Genomic DNA, 19,766 nt, shown 5'->3' with positions numbered 1-19,766 from the left:
AGAGCATATTCTGAATTTTATTTCATTTAAGTAACATGCGTTGGACTCATCTTTAGTTTTCTATTGAATGAAAAAGAATGTGCACAAGAGCTTATGTTAATTGTTATTTGCTGCATTTATTTCTTGCCTCTTTCATTTTGGATTTTTATGCACCTTTGATTGAAGCCTTTATTGCTTTCATGCTTGAATGTTCACGCGGTTGAGGGGACGATGAAGTGATGTTTTATGATTTTATTTTGATGCCTTGGGAATGAAAAGGAGGCAAAGCAATTGGTGACATGGTTGGTGCAGGGATGTTACGGCTAGTAGAGGGAAAGTAGCTAAGCTTTTGGAGATTTTTTTTTTCTTAGGAAATGAAGAGGTGGTGGAGAGAAAGCTCACGGTGCCGTCACATCCAGAGAGCAGCACGCAGGATTTTTTTTTCTTTCTTTTAAATAGAAGCACATGGGGTAGGAAAAGAATGGTGTCATGGTGGAAGCTTTGCAGAATGGCACATGGAAGAGCTGGGACGTGTTGGCTGCTGCAATGGAGAGCTGGAACGTGTTGGAGTTCCACGCTAATTCCAATTTTGTTTTACTCCTTGCCCCTTTTTCATTTTTGTTCATGCAATTTTTAAATTAAATGTATCACTCCATCAATGTCACGACTGGAAGGAGAATTCACCACTTTCATTTAATTTCCATTTGAAAAGCACATTTAATTTTCATTTTACGAGAAGCGGTGCACACACTCTATTCCGTGAATTAATTGCATTTTAATGTGTCGTGCACTTTGGCATTTCATTTATACTCAATGCATTTAAATTTGAATTGAAGTTTATTAGTTAAGTGTGTTTCTTTAATTCCACTGCAATGAGCATTTTAATTATTAGCTAAACCTTGTTTCTTTTATTCTAGTGACTTTGTGTTTCAATTGGTTAACATCTCTGTTTCTTTGAATTTACATTCCAAGTTGTAATGTGCATTTCATTTTTTAGCTTTAGTGTTGCATTTGAATAATACTTTAATTGTGTTTGGAAATTTATCTTTGCATTGTTCGGTCTAATATTTTCATTCACTTTAAGGTTGTCAATTATGTTCGGTTGTGTTTAATTCTCATTTTAATTTAAGTTCAATTACAGTCACAAATCTTGCACAAAACCCCCCACTACGTGTTGATCTGAGACTGAACCCAATTTGGTCCTTGAGAGACGACCTAGGAGTCATTTCCTAGTCTATACTGCATTCTTTTATGCACAACTTTTGTGGGAGGTGCGACCCTCTCATCAGGAAGTCTTCAACAAGTAGGTGTCCTTATTCCTTTTTGCTTGCTGTTCCAGCTTTAATTTCTTGTCTTGGCTGGATTGTATGTGTCTTTCCTTGCTTGTTAACTTTGAATTGAGTCATATGTTTGTCCTCTTTAGGAGTTTTCAAGAGTATTTTTCTGAAATTGCATAGCTAAGAGTTTTTTTACATCTCCATGTTTGTATGCTGAATTGAGTTTGATCATCATAGGATTTAAGTGTGTAAACTTTGCTTATATATTCGGCATTAGTAGAGGTCTTAAACCAATCAAATATTAGCTTTGTGCAAACACACCTAAGCACCTCAATTTTGCTTGGCCGAGACTAGCCAATCTCCTAAACTGCATGCACCACAAAAAAATTCAAAATTGTTTTGCATTGTGTGTGCTGGTCTGGCCATGAGCTATCTTCATTATTGGTGTGTTTTCTAGCTTCATTTTGAGCCTCTATTTTACTACAATTACAGAATATATAGGTTTGAGGTTTGCCAAATTATTTCCAGCATTAATTTGATCTTACTCTTCATGTATGCCTAGCATGTTGGTGTGATTTACTTCTTAGTTGTGTCAATTTGTTTGCTGTTGTCTTGTTCATTTTGTGCCACTGTTTTGCCTCCATTTTTCTCGCTGTTTTGTCTTCATAAAATCATTAGATTGCTGCCTCCTTATTGTGTGCCAAGTTTCTTGATTTTTAGGTTCCATTTCCATCATTTGTCTTGTAGTTTTCATTCATTTTTTTGGCTTCTACCATGGGCTGTCTTGATTTGGCTCCTTTGCATTGAGGGTGGATTGTACATCTTTCCATTTGCTTTAGACTTGAGTTGGTGCTCTCAAAGTGGACTTGTGAGACATTATACTATTTTTTAAAAGAAGAGTGCTGACCTTGTTTTGTCTTGAGAGCCAATTTTACCGTGAGTTTTGAGCCATTTTTCCTTGCATGCTTTGAGTGCAACCGTGAGTGTGCTGCTGTTTTGTGGCTGCTGTTTGGACCATGTTTATACACCATTTCTAACCTGTTTTGTGTGTAGTTTTTTTTTCTCTTTGCCTTACCATGTCTGCAGGTTCCAGTCGTGCTTCATCCAATGGAGATAGCCACCATGGAAGCCCTTCTAGTAAATTTGATTTGATGAAGGCCTTCCAACAAATGCAACATCAACTTGACACCCTTAGCAAAAGGCTAGACATAGAGGTAAAGACCAAAGGAAAGCACACTCATGGTCATGACCATGGTTCCTCCAAGAAAAAGCAAGCAGACAAAGCTTTGGATCCAAACCTTGCAATGCCAAAGTTGTCTTTGCCAAGTTTCAAGGGAGACACCGATCCTAGTGTATTTTTAGATTGGATAGCTAAAGTAGAACAAGTTTTTAATTTGTATGATGTAGACGAACATTTGCGTGTAAAGCTAGCTACTTTAGCCTTAGAGGGATACGCCATGCAATGGCTACTTAGGATGAACATTACCAGGGGCTCACCCGCGAGCTCTTGGGAACATTTTCGGTGCTTGTTGTACCAACGCTTCGTACCTCCATACTACCATAGGGACCTCCTGATTAAGCTCCAACGGCTTACTCAGGGTAGACGAAGTGTGGAGGAGTATGCGCGTGAGCTCGAAGTGCTCTTATACCATACTAACACTAATGAGACTGACTCCGCGAAAATAGCTAGATTTATAAGTTGTCTCAATAGAAACATCCAAGATGTTGTAGAGCTCCATGATGATGAGGATTTAGATATTGTGGTACATAGGGCTATGAAAGTTGAAAGACAAGTTTTAAGAAAAGAGTCTTATCGCCACAAATTTTCCAGTTCTTCAAAAGACAATTTTTACAAAAGCTCATCATCAAGGGACAAGGAAAAGGATGTTTCTAGAGAGATTTCTCATAAATCTCGGCCATCTTCTACTAACACCGCACCTTCTTTTTCCAAACCTAAGTCACCAACACGACCTAGTCAAGTAAAATGTTTTCGGTGCTTGGGTCATGGTCATATTGCATCTGCATGCCCAAACAAGAGGGCAATGTGCATTAGAGGAGAAGAGGTTGTCACCGATGCCTCTCCTCCTTCTTCACCTTCACACACTTCTCATTCTTCTTCTTCCTCTAGTGAAGATGAGTACAAGGTTCCATTTGATGGCGACCTACTAGTTATAAGATGTCTCTTGGGTCAAGTCCACAAGGACTTTAACACAACTCAAAGAGAAAATATTTTTCACACTAGATATCTTATAGCTAGCAAGGTTTGTTCCATGATCATAGACGGGGGAAGTTGCACTAATGTGGCTAGCACACGCGTAGTGGAAAAGCTCAAGCTACTGATGAGAGGGTCGCACCTCTCACAAAAGTTGTGCATAAAAGAATGCGGTATAGACTAGGAAGTGACTCCTAGGTCGTCTTTCAAGGACCAAATGTGGTTCGAGTCTTAGGTCAAACACGTAGTGGGGGGGGGGGGGGTTTGATGGTTTGGTTGCGAATAAATAAAAAGAGCGTTTTAAATAAAATTCAAAATAGTAAAACTAGATTAAGACAGTAAAAACGAAATTGATACATTAAAATGGAATTACAGCAACTTGAAATAGTAAAATCAATCCGAAACATCTAAAATACAGAAAATGAGTTCAAAATATGATATAAAATATTTTAAAGCAAAAGAAATGAAAGAAAATAAAACTTATGACCCATTCATCTACCAAAAGAAATTAAACATTGCAAATGCTTATAAAGAACTACCTCCTTAACCGTGACACCACATCTCCAACGTATCCTACTTCTTTTCCCAAATAAAAATTCCACACCTCTGCACCATCTTCCTTCAATGATTAACTAAAGAGAATAAAACTTTCTAGCCTCTTGAAAGTGCTCCATCACCGTGCACACTATGGTCCACATTCACGTGAATCACTCTTCAGGGTTCCAGCACTTTTGCTTTCTAAAATGTATGACTTCTTCTCCACATGGCAGCTGCATTATCCACATGAAAACAGTTAAACATTCTATTCTACTGCAAATTCAATGTCACACCTTCACGTGGGCATCAAACGGCTTGGACACCACTGCACTTCTTCCTTCCAACCGTGGCACATCACTCCTCCAACACGTTTCAGCAGCTTCCAATATGTCCAGCCACCTCAAGCATCCTCTCATTCTCTATTCCAGCTAAGCTAAATAGAAATAAACTACTAAATCAATCACCGCTACTGCCCTTTAAAGAAAGAAAAACCACATCCTTACTGCTGGAATGACTCATCACTTCTCCCTGCTTCCAGCTCCACTCTCCGTGCAATTAACGTGTGCTACCTTGAAATCACCGTTCCAGCATCCACCTTCCGTGCACACCAACGCTTTCTTGCTTCCAGCCGTGAAGATGAATTCTCCCCTCTTCTGTTCGTGACAGCTGGACCACGCTTCAATAAGCACACTTATGCCTTCCTTCCACCATGAATCAGCGCCTCCTTCAAAGTTTCCAGCCGTGACTCCAATCAAAAAGAATTAACGTCTCCTCTTTAAAAGAAAGAAAATTTGAGTAACTCTACTGGACGGTGCTAGCTGGAATGAAGCTTCCAAAGTGTAAAACCCAAACGAAAAGGGGCAATGAGAAATCAGTAAAAATAATCACCATCATCTCTTCATTCATTCATTGCAAAACGCGTTCAGCCCCCTAGAAAAATTCAAAAATACAGTTGCCTCAAAACTAAGAGCCGAGAGAGTAAAAGTGAGTCCGTGATGTGTGGCGGCTAGCTCTTTCCTTTAAGGCCGTGTGTCCTCTTTTTTTTAGGGTAGGGTCCACACAATAAAACCCTAGGGTGCCAAGTCACTAACTTCTAATTTTGGGTCTAATCTAATTTACCAAAAATTGACCCAAAATATAACAGTTGATTCAAAAATTCTAAACTACTGAATTACAATTTAATTAATTCAAAAATATCTGGGTGGAGAGTCTTGAATTTATTTGGCATTCTTCCTGATGTCCCAAAATGTATTTTTGAAATTTTCCTGCACTTCAAAAATGCACTTAATCAGCTCAGAAAACCCAAATTAGCACAATTACAAATTTCCGACCAAATTAAGTAGAATTCGGAAAACGGGGAAATAACAAAGAATTAAACACAATTCCCTGGTTTATTTAAGTGCAATAAACAAAATATAATTCAAGAAATAATGACTCATCAAAATAGACCACACTTAGTCTTTTGCACTCCTGGGCAAAACCAAGACAAAAACCAGGGAACTACTCAAACATCAGGAAGCTGACACAGACTCGACAGACAGACAACAAAGACTCAACAAGGACAGAAACAGAATTACACAGCTCTCCAGGAATCTGGACCAAGAAAAGAAGTAGACAATATCCCACACAGAATCAATCAGAGAAAGCAGATACTCATGAAATCATCCAAGCAATTGAAGACATGGCAAAATGATCAATCAGCTCAAGAGGTGAATCAAAAGTAACAAAACCTCACAGATGCACTATCAGTGTTTCTCTCAAGTGTTTAAGGTAAATCAATGTCACTCAATGCACTCAAGAAAGCAAACACAACTAGACTTGGCAAGCCTCTAATATCAACACTCAAGCACATACGCATGTTTAAATCAAAAGGTCCTTTCATGGTTGTAATGGGGCCAAGGACAAGGGAGGATAAAATATGGATAAAAAGCTACAAACCAAAAGAAATAGAGGAGCAATGGGGAACAAGTGTAAACACAGTCAACTCACACCCAAAACCTCTAATTCAATCCTCTTCTTGACTCCATTATTCACAAATTTTTTTTTCTTTTTTTTTCAATTTTTTTTTCTCTATATTTTTTTTTTCATCCTGTCTCTTTTCTTTTCTCTCTGTTTAGGACACAACTATAAGAGACAAGATACACAACATATTTACAAACATAAAACAAGAAGAGGAACCAACCAGCCAATTCATCAGAAACCCCAAGGAGACCACACTTGTTCCCAAAACACTTCCAAAGCTCCAAAATTCCCTAGGGTTAAGGTAATCATTGTTTTTCACTGAGCGCTAGTGTATGAGCTTCAAAACAAGGAAATGGGGGAAAGTATAGGCTCAAAATGGGTTATCAAAGAATTAAAACAAGGTAAGCTTATTTGGCTAGAGAGGCTCAAGAACAAAATTGCCTTTATCACTTCCAAACATGCATATCAATCAAGAACTATCAACAAGAGTCAAGCCAAGGCATATGCGCAAGCAATCAAGAGACATATCACACACAAGAAAGAACATAAAGTGGTTCAAATCTCACACAGTGTAATTCTGTCACAATCAATTCAACTCTCAAACATCATGATCATCTTCCAAGCAAAGAAAAGCAAGGAATCCAACATCTCAGAGTATCAATGAAGTGAAGGAAAACTGACAACCTAACCACAATCCAGAATTCACGAAAAGCATGCAAAACTGTACACAAGACACAACAAAAACTACCTAGAAAAGAAAAAAAAAATTTAACACGGAAAACAAAAATTAACAAAGAAAAATCAGAATCTCCCCCAATAGACCACACTTAAACTACACAGTGTCCTCAATGTGTCATAAGCATAAGATCAGAAATCAAAACAGTCAACAGATCATGGACAAGTGTAATAAAAGTAGGGAAAGGGGGAGAAGAGAGAAAGAAAACTCCCCTGGTCATGGTGGCAATTGCCAATTTTGGACTATCAGGGAGATGTCTTCCACCACAGGATTCAGCAAACAAGTTTTGAGGAGTAACAACTTCATCAGTACTGCCATATCATCCACAACGAGATGTTTCTTCTTTCTTTTCCCAGCAAATTGTTCCATCAGTAGCTTTCCTTCCACTGGCAGTTGTTCAGTGTGTGACACCGGAACGGAGATCTCTGGCTCAGTCAAAGAAGTAGCAGTACACTCTCCTTCATTAATCATGATTTCCTTAATGTCAGCACCTGTATTCTCATTTAATCCTGCAGCATGGTCATCAAACTCACAATCAATAGCATCTGTTATACGCTTAGAATCTGTCTATAACACATAATCAATTTCAATACAAATCGGGCAAGAACCAGATTCACAATCACATTCAAAGTTCTCAAAGAACTGTGTCAGATCAAAGTTCAGTCCTAACTCTATAGAGTTATCAGATTGCATAGTTTCTACCTCAAAATCAATATTGATATATGCATCATCAACAGAATCAAAGGTCAGTTCAAGGCTATTATCATTCAAAATTTCATCACGGCAATCATGTCCATTCAAAACAACCTTTAGACCAATGGGTTCAATGGCTGATACTGAATAAAAAATTTTAGAATGGTCAATCAACTCTGTATCAGTATCAGTCATGAATCCTATAGAATCAGTGTGCATCAAATCACAGGCAATTGAATGTATAAGCAAATCAGGTAAAGTGTTTGGAATCTCAAGTTCAGAATAAACTTGTTTTTGCTCATTGAAAATTTTCTTACCAATCTCCAAGTCATCAGCTGCATCCTCAAGGCTATCATTTAAATCAAGATCAGTGCAAGGATAGTGAACATCAGGTATGTCAATGTGCTCTACAGGGAATAATGAATCCACAACATGAGTGTGCACATGTATATCAATATCAGAATCCAGAACAGGCTTAAATGGTTCAAGTTTTACCAATTCAAAAACATTAAAATTTACTTGAACCTCAGATACATGAGTAGGGATTTCGAGTTTACAGTAAACCTGCTCAGGTTTTTCCTTTACTACCTCACTTGGATTTTGACCCGCCAGCTTGCAGAGCAACTTCTTTGCCTCTGTTGGAGTTCTGTCCATCAAAGATCCACCAGCAGCTACATCCACTAATATCCTTTCATTGTCCAGGAGCCCTTCATAAAAGTAAATCAAGAGCAAATGCTTTGAAATTTGGTGGTTTGGACAGGCTGTGCAGAGCCTGTTAAACCTCTCCCAATAATCTGCCAGGCTTTCTTCTTGAAATTGCTCAATGGTAGTGATCTCCCTCCTAATGTTGATTACCTTTGCTGCTGGAAAGAACTTGTTGAGGAATCTTTGTTGTGTTTCCTGCCAACTATCAAAAGGATTCTGGTATAGGAACCAGTCTCTTGCTGCACCTTGAAGGGACATTGGAAACACTTTCATCAACACTGTCTCCTTTGAAACACCAGGAGGCCTCATCGACAAACACACCAAACAAAACCCCTTGAGGTGCCTGTATGGATCTTCATGTGCCAACCCATTGAATTTGGGAAGACTCTTGATCAGATCATATATCCAGTCTTGAGAATCTGTCATCTCCTCTATTGTAGTGCAAAACCTGTCTCAGACCTGGACTTCCACTTCAAACAAAGATTAAACCAAACATATAGAAACATAACATGGGGGAAAACCATTATTTACATAATTTGAAACTTCCAGAAACAACAACTAAATGCACAAAATACAAAAAATGATAAAAATCTAAAAACAAAAAAATCGATAAAAGAAGTAAACCCAAACAAGACTAACTAAACATCCTAAAACAAATCACACAACACAACACTAACACAACAAAAGACCTAAGACTGAACCGTTGGTCCCCGGCAGCGGCGCCATTTTGATGAGGGGGTCGCACCTCTCACAAAAGTTGTGCATAAAAGAATGCAGTATAGACTAGGAAGTGACTCCTAGGTCGTCTCTCAAGGACCAAATGTGGTTCGAGTCTTAGGTCAAACATGTCGTGGGGGGGGGGGTTTCATGGTTTGGTTGCGAATAAATAAAAAAAGCGTTTTAAATAAAATTCAAAATAGTAAAACTAGATTAAGACAGTAAAAACGAAATTGATACATTAAAATGGAATTACAACAACTTGAAATAGTAAAATCAATCTGAAACATCTAAAATACAGAAAATGAGTTCAAAATATGATATAAAATATTTTAAAGCAAAAGAAATGAAAGAAAATAAAACTTATGACCCATTCATCTACCAAAAGAAATTAAACATTGCAAATGCTTATAAAGAACTACCTCCTTAACCGTGACACCACATCTCCAACGTATCCTACTTCTTTTCCCAAATAAAAAGTCCACACCTCTGCACCATCTTCCTTCAATGATTAACTAAAGAGAATAAAACTTTCTAGCCTCTTGAAAGTGCTCCATCACCGTGCACACTATGGTCCACATTCACGTGAATCACTCTTCACGGTTCCAGCACTTTTGCTTTCTAAAATGTATGACTTCTTCTCCACATGGCAGCTGCATTCTCCACATAAAAACAGTTAAACATTCTATTCTACTGCAAATTCAATGTCACACCTTCACGTGGGCATCAAACGGCTTGGACACCACTGCACTTCTTCCTTCCAACCGTGGCACATCACTCCTCCACTACGTTTCAGCAGCTTCCAATATGTCCAGCCACCTCAAGCATCCTCTCATTCTCTATTCCAGCTAAGCTAAATAGAAATGAACTACTAAATCAATCACCGCTACTGCCCTTTAAAGAAAGAAAAACCACATCCTTACTGCTGGAATGACTCATCACTTATCCCTGCTTCCAGCTCCACTCTCCGTGCAATTAACGTGTGCTACCTTGAAATCACCGTTCCAGCATCCACCTTCCGTGCACACCAACGCTTTCTTGCTTCTAGCCGTGAAGATGAATTCTCCCCTCTTCTCTTCGTGACAGCTGGACCACGCTTCAATAAGCACACTTGTGCCTTCCTTCCACCATGAATCAGCGCCTCCTTCAAAGTTTCCAGTCGTGACTCCAATCAAAAAGAATTAACGTCTCCTCTTTAAAAGAAAGAAAATTTGAGTAACTCTATTGGACGGTGCTAGCTGGAATGAAGCTTCCAAAGTGTAAAACCCAAACGAAAAGGGGCAATGAGAAATCAGCAAAAATAATCACCATCATCTCTTCATTCATTCATTGCAAAACGCGTTCAGCCCCCTAGAAAAATTCAAAAATACAGTAGCCTCAAAGCTAAGAGTCGAGAGAGTAAAAGTGAGTCAGTGATGTGTGGCGGCTGGCTCTTTCCTTTAAGGCCGTGTGTCCTCTTTTTTTTAGGGTAGGGTCCACACAATAAAACCCTAGGGTGCCAAGTCACTAACTTCTAATTTTGGGTCTAATCTAATTTACCAAAAATTGACCCAAAATATAAGAGTTGATTCAAAAATTCTAAACTACTGAATTACAATTTAATTAATTCAAAAATATCTGTGTGGAGAGTCTTCCTGATGTCCCAAAATGTATTTCCGAAATTTTCCTGCACTTCAAAAATGCACTTAATCAGCTCAGAAAACCCAAATTAGCACAATTACAAATTTCCGACCAAATTAAGCAGAATTCGGAAAACGGGGAAATAACAAACAATTAAACACAATTCCCTGGTTTATTTAAGTGCAATAAACTAAATATAATTCAAGAAATAATGACTCATCACTACCCACTACTGCGCATGCCAAGCCCTACAAACTTCAATGGTTAAGTGAGGAGGGTGAAATCTTGGTAAATAAGCAAGTCCATATTTCCTTTTCCATTGGCAAATATCAAGATGAGGTTCTTTGTGATGTTGTACCCATGGAAGTGATGGACAAATTTATGAACACCAAAATATGATGTCACAAACTTGTTTTTCAATCGGCAAGTATGACCGAATCATTCAAGTAATAAACTTGGTAAGACCAAGTATCGTTCTTCCCAAAGGACTCACGGCCTAGTTTAGTTGTGTGGTTTATTGATTAGCTAAGACTTAAAGACGAAATATTTGGATTTTTATATGCAAAAGATGAAAATTAAATATGTATGCATGAAGTTTTGATCAATAGCAAAAGCAAAAGATAAACACTTTCAATGAAATATATGTATGAATATGTTGTTGGGGGTCAATTTCATCTTATCTACTCTCATATATTTTAGGAATTCAACATTCAAATCATCATTGTTAATGCCACTCTCTAAAGTACCTTTCAAGAAGGCTTCTCCCTAATTACGAGTTCATACAATTCCTAGCATTCCTAATAATTAGTTCATAAGTGCAGGAGCTTAACGACAACCAATATAATATTGGGAGAAATTCCCCGGATCTAGACTTCCCCGTACGTGCCCGTATCGACAAAACCAATAATCATGCATCGAATGAGTTAAACAACGCAAGCATTAAGCAAAGAGGAAAAACCCTAACTAATGATGAAAGAAAGCATAGGTCTTAATTAAAAGATGTAAAAACAGATTCCATATATGAGAGCTTCAAGAGATTACATTGATTCCCCAACAAACATACAGAGTTTAGTTCACCATATTCATGGTCAACCTAGATGAATAACAATGAAAGAATGAAAGATAAAACCCTAGAACGGTGAAGAGGAAGCCTGAGCATCCAAGATCCTCCTTCAAAGGGGTGGAAGAGAGAGTGTTTGCTTCGTTCCTACCAAAGATACCTAACCCTAGGAAACCCTAAAGCTTATATATTATTCGTAAATTACAGAAAATTAGGTCCAAGCCCATAAAAGTGCCGCTCAGCGGTAAAGTACCGCTCAACGGTAAGTGCGTGAGTCGTTTCTTCCCCTCAGCGGCCATTTTGCCCGTCAGCGGACCTCCCGTGACTTCCTGAGTGCCGCTCAGCGGTAAACTGCCGCTGAGCGGTGACTTCGGCTTCTCCTTTTGCACTTTTTGATGTCTTTTCTGATTCCATCTCTCTCCTTCTTCACTTCTTTCACTAAATTCACCTTAAAACCTGCACAAAAACACTGAAATCAAGCATAAACCTTTCCAGCTCTCTTATTTCTGAAAATATGAAGAAAAGCATGATTTCAAGCTAGTTTCTAAGTATAAAGGTTGCTTTTAGTATCAATTTTAAGCATGAAAATAACAGTTTTTCAACAGTTTGGGGTTGTGATAACAGTTGAAAAACTGTTATTTTCATGCTTAAAATTGACACTAAAAGCAACCTTTACACTTAGAAACTAGCTTGAAATGATGCTTTTCTGCATATTTTCATAAATAAGAGAGCTGGACATGTTTATGCTTGATTTTAGTGTTTTTGTGCAGGTTTTAAGGTGAATTTGGTGAAAGAAGTGAAGAAGGAGAGAGATGAAATCAGAAAAGACATCAAAAAGTGCAAAAGGAGGCAATATTAAATGGAAAACTCCAGAGGAAGCTATAGAAATCATTGACAACATGGCTACTAGTGATAATGAGCTCAACAGTGAAAGAGGAGTTCCTATGCAACAAAAAGGGGTTCTCCAATTACAGACCCATGATGCCTTGCTAGCTCAAAATAAAATTCTAACTCAACAGCTGGAGACTCTGACTAAAACTCTTGCACAATTACCTAAAGAGTTGAAAACTGCTGCACAGGTACAAACCCAGTTGTGCGAATTATGTGGAGGTGATCATATCAATGGTCAATGTGCTTTTCCAGTGGAAGCCTTGGAGGATGTTAATTTCATGGCTAATCAATTTCCATACCGTCAAGGGAATTACAATCAAGGATGGAAACCACATCCAAGCATTGGTCAAGGACAAACTGGGCAAGCAAATCAATATAATAAGCAGCAGCAGCAACCAACCTTTTGGCAACAGTTATCTATGCTTAATGAAAAATCAACAAGGTTGGAAGAAACTCTTCAGCAATTCATACAGAAAACCGAATCTTCTCAAAAGAGCACTGAAGCTGCTATAAAGAATTTGGAGATTCAAATGGGTCAGATTACCAAGCAATTGGAAGAAAGGCCAAATAGAAATTTTGGGGCTAATACTGAGGTTAACCCTAGAGAAGAGTGCAAAGTGGTAAAGAGTGTGAATGAAGAGATAATTGAGTTAGAAGAAGAAGAAACAGAAGAAAGAAGAGAAATAGAGAGCGAAAACAATTTTCCTTTTCCAATAAATCAAGAGAAACAAATGGATTTCACAGAATTATTCAGAATGATGGATAATAAAGCACCTTGGGAACAAATTTTACAGAAAATTGCAGTTTACACAAAATCTGATGAAGAAATTTCTACAAAGAAGAGACGTAGAGATGATGAGGCAAAAAAGTGTACAACTGTTAAGAAAGAGTCATTCCCTCCTAAAGCGTCAGATCTAGGCAGTTTTTCTATCCCTTGTACTATAGGGAAGAAAAAGGTAAAGAAAGCTCTCCTTGATTTAGGTTCAAGTGTTAACTTGATACCTTATTCTTTACTGGAGCAAATCGGCAATGTTAAAATGAAACATGCAAAGATTAAAATAGTAATGGCCGATGGATCTTCAAAGGAGCCATGTGGGATTGTAGAGGACATTATAGTTTGTGTTGGCAAACTTCAGTTCTTGGCAGACTTTGTGGTGATGAAGATGGAGACTGAGAAGATACCTATCATACTTGGAAGACCGTTTATGAAAACGGCCAGGGCTATCATAGATGTAAATGAAGGTATAGTGGTGCTCCAGGATAGAGAGGAGAGAGTGGTGGTAGTGATGGACAAATTTATGAACACCAAATTATGATGTCACAAACTTGTTTTCAATCGGCAAGTATGACCGAATCGTTCAAGTAATAAAACTTGGTAAGACCAAGTATCGTTCTTCCCAAAGGACTCACGGCCTAGTTTAGTTATGTGATTTCTTAATTAACTAAGACTTACAAACGAATTAATTGGGGTTTAAAATGCAAGACAGAAAATAAACATGTATGCATGAATTGTGATCAATGGCAAAAAGCAAAAGATAAACACTTTCAATGAAATTTATGTATGGATATGTTGTTGGGGTTCAATTTCATCTTATCCACCCTCATATATTTTAGGAATTCAACGATCAAATCACCATTGTTAATGCCACTCTCTAATGTACCTTTCCAGAAGGCTTCTCCCTAATCACGAGTTCATACAATTCCTAGCATTCCTAATGATTAGTTCATAAGTACAGGAGCTTAACGACAACCAATATAAAATTGGGAGAAATTCCCCGGATCTAGACTTCCCCGTACGTTCCCGTATCGACAAAACCAATAATCATGCATCGAATGAGTTAAACCATGCAAGCATTAAACAAAGAGGAAAAACCCTAACTAATGATGAAAGAAAGCATAAGTCTTAATTAAAAGATGTAAAAACAGATTCCATATATGAGAGTTTCACAAGACTACATTGATTCCCCAACAAACATAAAGAGGTTAGTTCACCATATTCATGGTGAACCTAGATGAATTACAATGAAAGAATGAAAGAATAAAACCTAAAAAGGTGAAGCGGAAGCCTCAGCATCCAAGATCCTCCTTCAAAGGGGTGGTAGAGAGAGTGTTTGCCTCGTTCCAGCCAGAGATACCTAACCCTAGGAAACCCTAAAGCTTATATATCATTCGTAAATTACAAAAAGTCAAATCCAAGCCCATTAAAATGCCGCTCAGCGGTAAACTACCGCTCAGCGGTGATTGCGTGACCTGTTTTCTCCCCTCAGCGGCCATTTTGCCCCTCAACGGATCTCCCGTGACTTCCAAAGTACCGCTCAGCGGTAAAATACCGCTCAGCGGTGAGTGCGTGACTTGTTTTCTCCCCTCAGCGGCCATTTTGCCCCTCAGCGGACCTCCCGCAAACTCCTGAGTGCCGCTCAGCGGTAAACTGCCGCTGAGCGGTGACTTCGGCTTCTCCTTTTGCACTTTTTAAAGATGTAACTCTATCTTTAAACCAATTCATATGATGATTCACTTCATTCAAAAATCTTCTTTTCAAGATAAGCAAAAACTTCACCCAAACTTATGACCAAGAGTTCAATCAAGATGTGCACATGCTTTAGTGTTCACAAAGTCATTTAAATTCCAACAAATGCTATTTTCATGAATGATCAATCAATTAAGCGTGGATGTTCATGTGTTCATGTGATATTTCCTCACTAAGTCAAGTGTTTCACTCACACTCAAGTGTATAAGAGATGATCACTCATTCACTCTACTATCACAATGTTACATGAATTAACTTTGCCTTTCATTTTACCACAATCAAAAACATTCACAAGCATGCATCATCACAAGGACTTTTCTATGGCTTATAATGTGGCTGGGCTAACAAGAAAATTGGTTTTTCTGGATCACAAAATCCTTGAGTTAAGAGAATCATAACAACACAATCATCTTATTCATTCCCAACTTTCTTTTTCCTTTGCATTGAGCTTTACTTCTTTTTCTTTTCTTTTCTTTTTCTTCGCATATTCTTACTTTTGAGCTCTTAGCTCAATGCTTTTCATGTTTTCCCAACAACCCCAAACTTGAACACTTAACAATACCACACAAAATCTTCTACTTAACTCAAGGTAAAGATTTTCAATCAAGGGTTTTCAGTGGATATTCAAGGCTAAGGGTTCAAAGGATAGAACACAAAGTGTTCTCTTTTAGTGGGCTAATTTTATGAATTTGGCCAATAAAAAGGTTTACAACAAATGGCCTTGATCACATGATGCAAAACAAGCAATTGATTCAATCATAGAAAACCTGGGCAAAATCATTCATGCTTTCAAAGTAATAGCATTCAACAATAACAACTCTGGAGCTCAAAACCTCACATATAAGCTCATTCACATTTGACATACACATCCTGCTTAATTTCACAATCACAATCATGATATCATGCATTTGTTCACAAAGCTTGTGAATCACCTGTATAAGCATTTTAATGTGCACATCATCTCAACATCAATCAATCATAAGCATCATTCAGAATTACTTATCACAACATCACAGTTAATAGCAAACCATCATAACAAACCAGGTTTCAAATAAAGTACATCAAACCCTAATCTAAAACCAGAAAATACTTACAAAACTCTGGGTTGCCTCCCAGTGAGCGCTTGTTTAACGTCACGAGCCTGACCCAAACTTTCAAGGATCAACCAACAACATCATTGTGGAAAATTGTTGCACCTCTCCCCCTAGATAAGGTTTGAGACGTTGACCATTCACCACCCAACTCTTTTGTGGATCAGCAGCAACTGGATTAAATATTTCAATTGCTCCATGCGGATGCACTTCTTTTATCACATATGGTCCTGACCATTTTGACTTCAGCTTCCCAGGAAATATCTTCAATCTTGAATTGAACAATAATACCTGTTGTCCTGGATTGAAAACTCTATTCACCAACTTTCTGTCATGATAAAATTTAATTTTGTCTTTGTAAGCCTTGGATGAATCATATGCATGTAATCGCATTTCTTCAAGCTCCAAAATCTGCCGTCTGCGTGTGCATTTAGTTTCATAAGGATCGAAATTCAAGAATTTCAAAGCCCATAATGCTTTATGCTCCAATTCTACAGGCAAATGGCATGCTTTCCCATAGACTAATTGGAATGGTGATAATCCCATAGACGTCTTCATTGCTGTCCTATAAGCCCAAAGAGCATCATCCAATTTGAGAGACCAATCCTTTCTTGATGAAGTCACTGTTTTTTCCAGGATCCGTTTTATCTCCCTGTTAGATACCTCAGCTTGTCCATTGGTTTGCGGATGATAAGGTGCAGCTACCTTATGTTTTACTCCATAGTGTTTGAGTACTTTCTCTAGCTGATAATTGCAAAAATGAGATCCTCCATCACTGATCAACACTCTTGGAGTGCCAAAACGTGAGAATATCTGCCTCTTCAGGAATTTAATTACCGTGCTAGCATCATTTTTAGGACAAGCTAATGCTTCCACCCATTTACTCACATAATCCACTGCTACCAGAATATATTCATTGTTGAAAGATGGAGGGAAGGGTCCAACAAAGTCAATACCCCAACAATAAAAAACCTCCACCTCTAAAATACCTTGTAAAGGCATCTCATGACGTTTAGTGATTGTCCCTGCTCTTTGACATTTGTCACAATTTTTAGCATGATTATGAGCATCTTTAAACAAAGTTGGCCAATAAAATCCTGATTGAAGGACTTTTGCTGCTGTTCTTTCTCCATTAAAATGTCCTCCATAAGGTGAATCATGACAATGCCAGAGAATTCCTTCTGCTTCTTCATTTGTAACACATCTCCTCAGAAGATTATCTGCTCAAATTTTGAACAAATAAGGATCATCCCAAACAAACTGTTTGGCATCATGCAAAAATTTCTTTCTTTGTTGCCAAGTTAAGTCTTCCGGCATGACCCTTGCAGCTTTGAAATTAGCCATATTAGCAAACCAGGGTCTCTGCTGAATATACATGAGTGATTCATCTGAAAAAGATTCCCAGATTTCAGACTCCTTGCTAGTGACTTCATTATTGACTAACCGTGACAAATGATCAGCAATTAAGTTTTCACTTCCTTTCTTATCACGGATGTTTACATCAAATTCTTGCAATAGTAAAACCCATCTAATCAGACGTGGCTTAGAATCTGGTTTTGTCAACAAATATTTGATAGCTGCATGATCTGTATAAACAGTTACCTTGGACCCAATAAGATAAGGTCTAAATTTCTCTAGAGCATACACAATAGCAAGAAATTCTTTCTCGGTTGTAGCATAATTCAATTGAGCATCATTCAGAACCTTGCTAGCATAATAAATTGGATGAAACTTTTGTTCTTTCCGCTGGCCAAGGACAACTCCTATTGCATAATCACTTGCATCACACATTAATTCAAAGTTTTGATTCCAATCTGGTGCTACAATTACTGGAGCTGACACTAACTTCTTCTTCAATGTGTCAAAAGCTTTCAAGCAATCTTCATTCATCACAAAAGGTGCATCCTTCATCAAAAGATTACTCAATGGTTTAGCAATTTTTGAGAAGTCCTTGATGAATCTTCTATAGAACCCAGCATGACCAAGAAAACTTCTAATCCCCTTTACATTTGTTGGTGGAGGTAGTTTCTCAATGACTTCTACTTTAGCTTTGTCTACCTCAATTCCTTTAGCAGAGATTTTGTGCCCCAATACAATTCCTTCAATTACCATGAAATGACATTTTTCCCAATTCAAAACAAGATTTGTCTGAACACATCTTTTGAGGACAGTGTTCAAATTAGCCAAACATCTTTGGAAAGAATTTCCAAAAACTGAGAAATCATCCATGAATACTTCAATGCATTTTTCTAAAAGATCCGCAAAAATTGCCTGCATACACCTTTGAAACGTAGCTGGAGCATTACATAATCCAAAAGGCATCTTTCTATACGCAAAGATACCAAAAGGACAAGTAAAAGCCGTCTTCTCCTGGTCTTTTGGATCCACCACAATTTGATTATATCCAGAATATCCATCTAGAAAACAATAAAAAGCCTGCCCTGATAACCTTTCTAGCATTTGATCCATGAAAGGAAGAGGAAAATGATCTTTCCTAGTAGCTTTATTCAGCTTCCTGTAATCAATGCACATACGCCAACCAGTAACTGTCCGAGTAGGAATAAGTTCATTCTTATCATTATAAATTACTGTCATCCCACCTTTCTTTGGAACCACCTGTACTGGACTCACCCATTCACTGTCAGAGATTGGATAAATGATACCAGCTTCTAACAGTTTCAACACTTCTTTTCTGACAACCTCCTTCATAACAGGATTTAACCTTCTCTGTGGTTGAGCACTTGGTTTATAATCTTCTTCCATAAAAATTTAGGAGGTAGTTTCTGTATGATTGCACTGCAGTTGCCCTGTATATTGATAGTTTCCTTCTCAATGTACTTGTGTTTCTTTGTGAGGAGTTCCTTCAAAAATTTCGCATATGCTGGTGATGAGAGGGTCGCACCTCTCACAAAAGTTGTGCATAAAAGAATGCAGTATAGTGCTAGGAAGTGACTCCTAGGTCGTCTCTCAAGGACCAAATTTGGTTCAAGTAATAGGTCAAACACGTAGTGGGGGGTTGATGTGTGAACTAATTAAAATGCAACAGATAATAAAAAAGAACATGTGGTGTGCTATTCAAATGCAATACTTAAGCTAACACATTAAATGCCTAATGCAACTTGGCATTTAAAATTAAAATCTCAAGGTGCGTGACAAATTGAAATACAAGAAATAAATAACAAAACGCATCAATGTTCTTAAATTGCAATGTTGGAGAAATAAATTAAATGCACGTTGGAATAATGTTTGGAAACATATATTAAATGCAAAAACCGAAAAAGTCCTTGAATCAATTGAAGATGCAACATTAAGCTAAACATTAAATGCAATTTATCATGGCAATTGTGCAAAGAAAACACACTTGAACAGTAAGGAAACCAAAGTTATTTTAGTGCCATTCCCTGACGAGACAACTACTCTTTTCTCCAATATAAAGTCACGTGCTCCAGCAAAGTAAACGTCCGCCTCTTCTAAAATGACCAATGAAAGTCCTCCTTCAATTGGAAATGAATGTGCTTCAAGAAAATTTCTTTCAAGGCTGCGGTAGCAAATTGATACTAAGGAGTTCTCCATTTCTCGCGTAACAGCGTGTAACCCATCAACTAATCACCGTGCACCTCTCCAAAGTGTGTCAACATCTCCAAAAGAAATCACCTTGCTGCACCGCTTCTCTCCCTCCAAACAGCGACAGCTCCACTTATCCGCGCACTACATTCTAGAAAAATTGAAATGCCCTTCTCCCTTCTTCACGTGACATTG

At 37.9% G+C, this 19,766-nt stretch overlaps 1 protein-coding gene across 1 annotated transcript in view; it reads left to right on the top strand.

The window, feature by feature from the left end:
• Positions 1-2,332: 2,332 nt before the first annotated feature.
• Positions 2,333-19,766, top strand: part of LOC148195845 (uncharacterized) — a 56,242-nt gene continuing 38,808 nt past the window's right edge. The window contains exons 1-2 of the mRNA XM_088095302.1: positions 2,333-3,585; positions 10,657-10,804. Coding sequence (XP_087951428.1) covers positions 2,333-3,585; positions 10,657-10,804 — 1,401 coding nt within the window. The remainder of the gene's footprint in view (positions 3,586-10,656; positions 10,805-19,766) is intronic.

This window comes from Vigna umbellata, chromosome 7 (assembly GCF_029865625.1).
Source record: "Vigna umbellata cultivar VRB3 chromosome 7, Vumbellata_1.0, whole genome shotgun sequence".
NCBI classification, from domain to species: domain Eukaryota; kingdom Viridiplantae; phylum Streptophyta; class Magnoliopsida; order Fabales; family Fabaceae; genus Vigna; species Vigna umbellata.
This window is presented reverse-complemented; position numbering and strand designations above follow the sequence as displayed.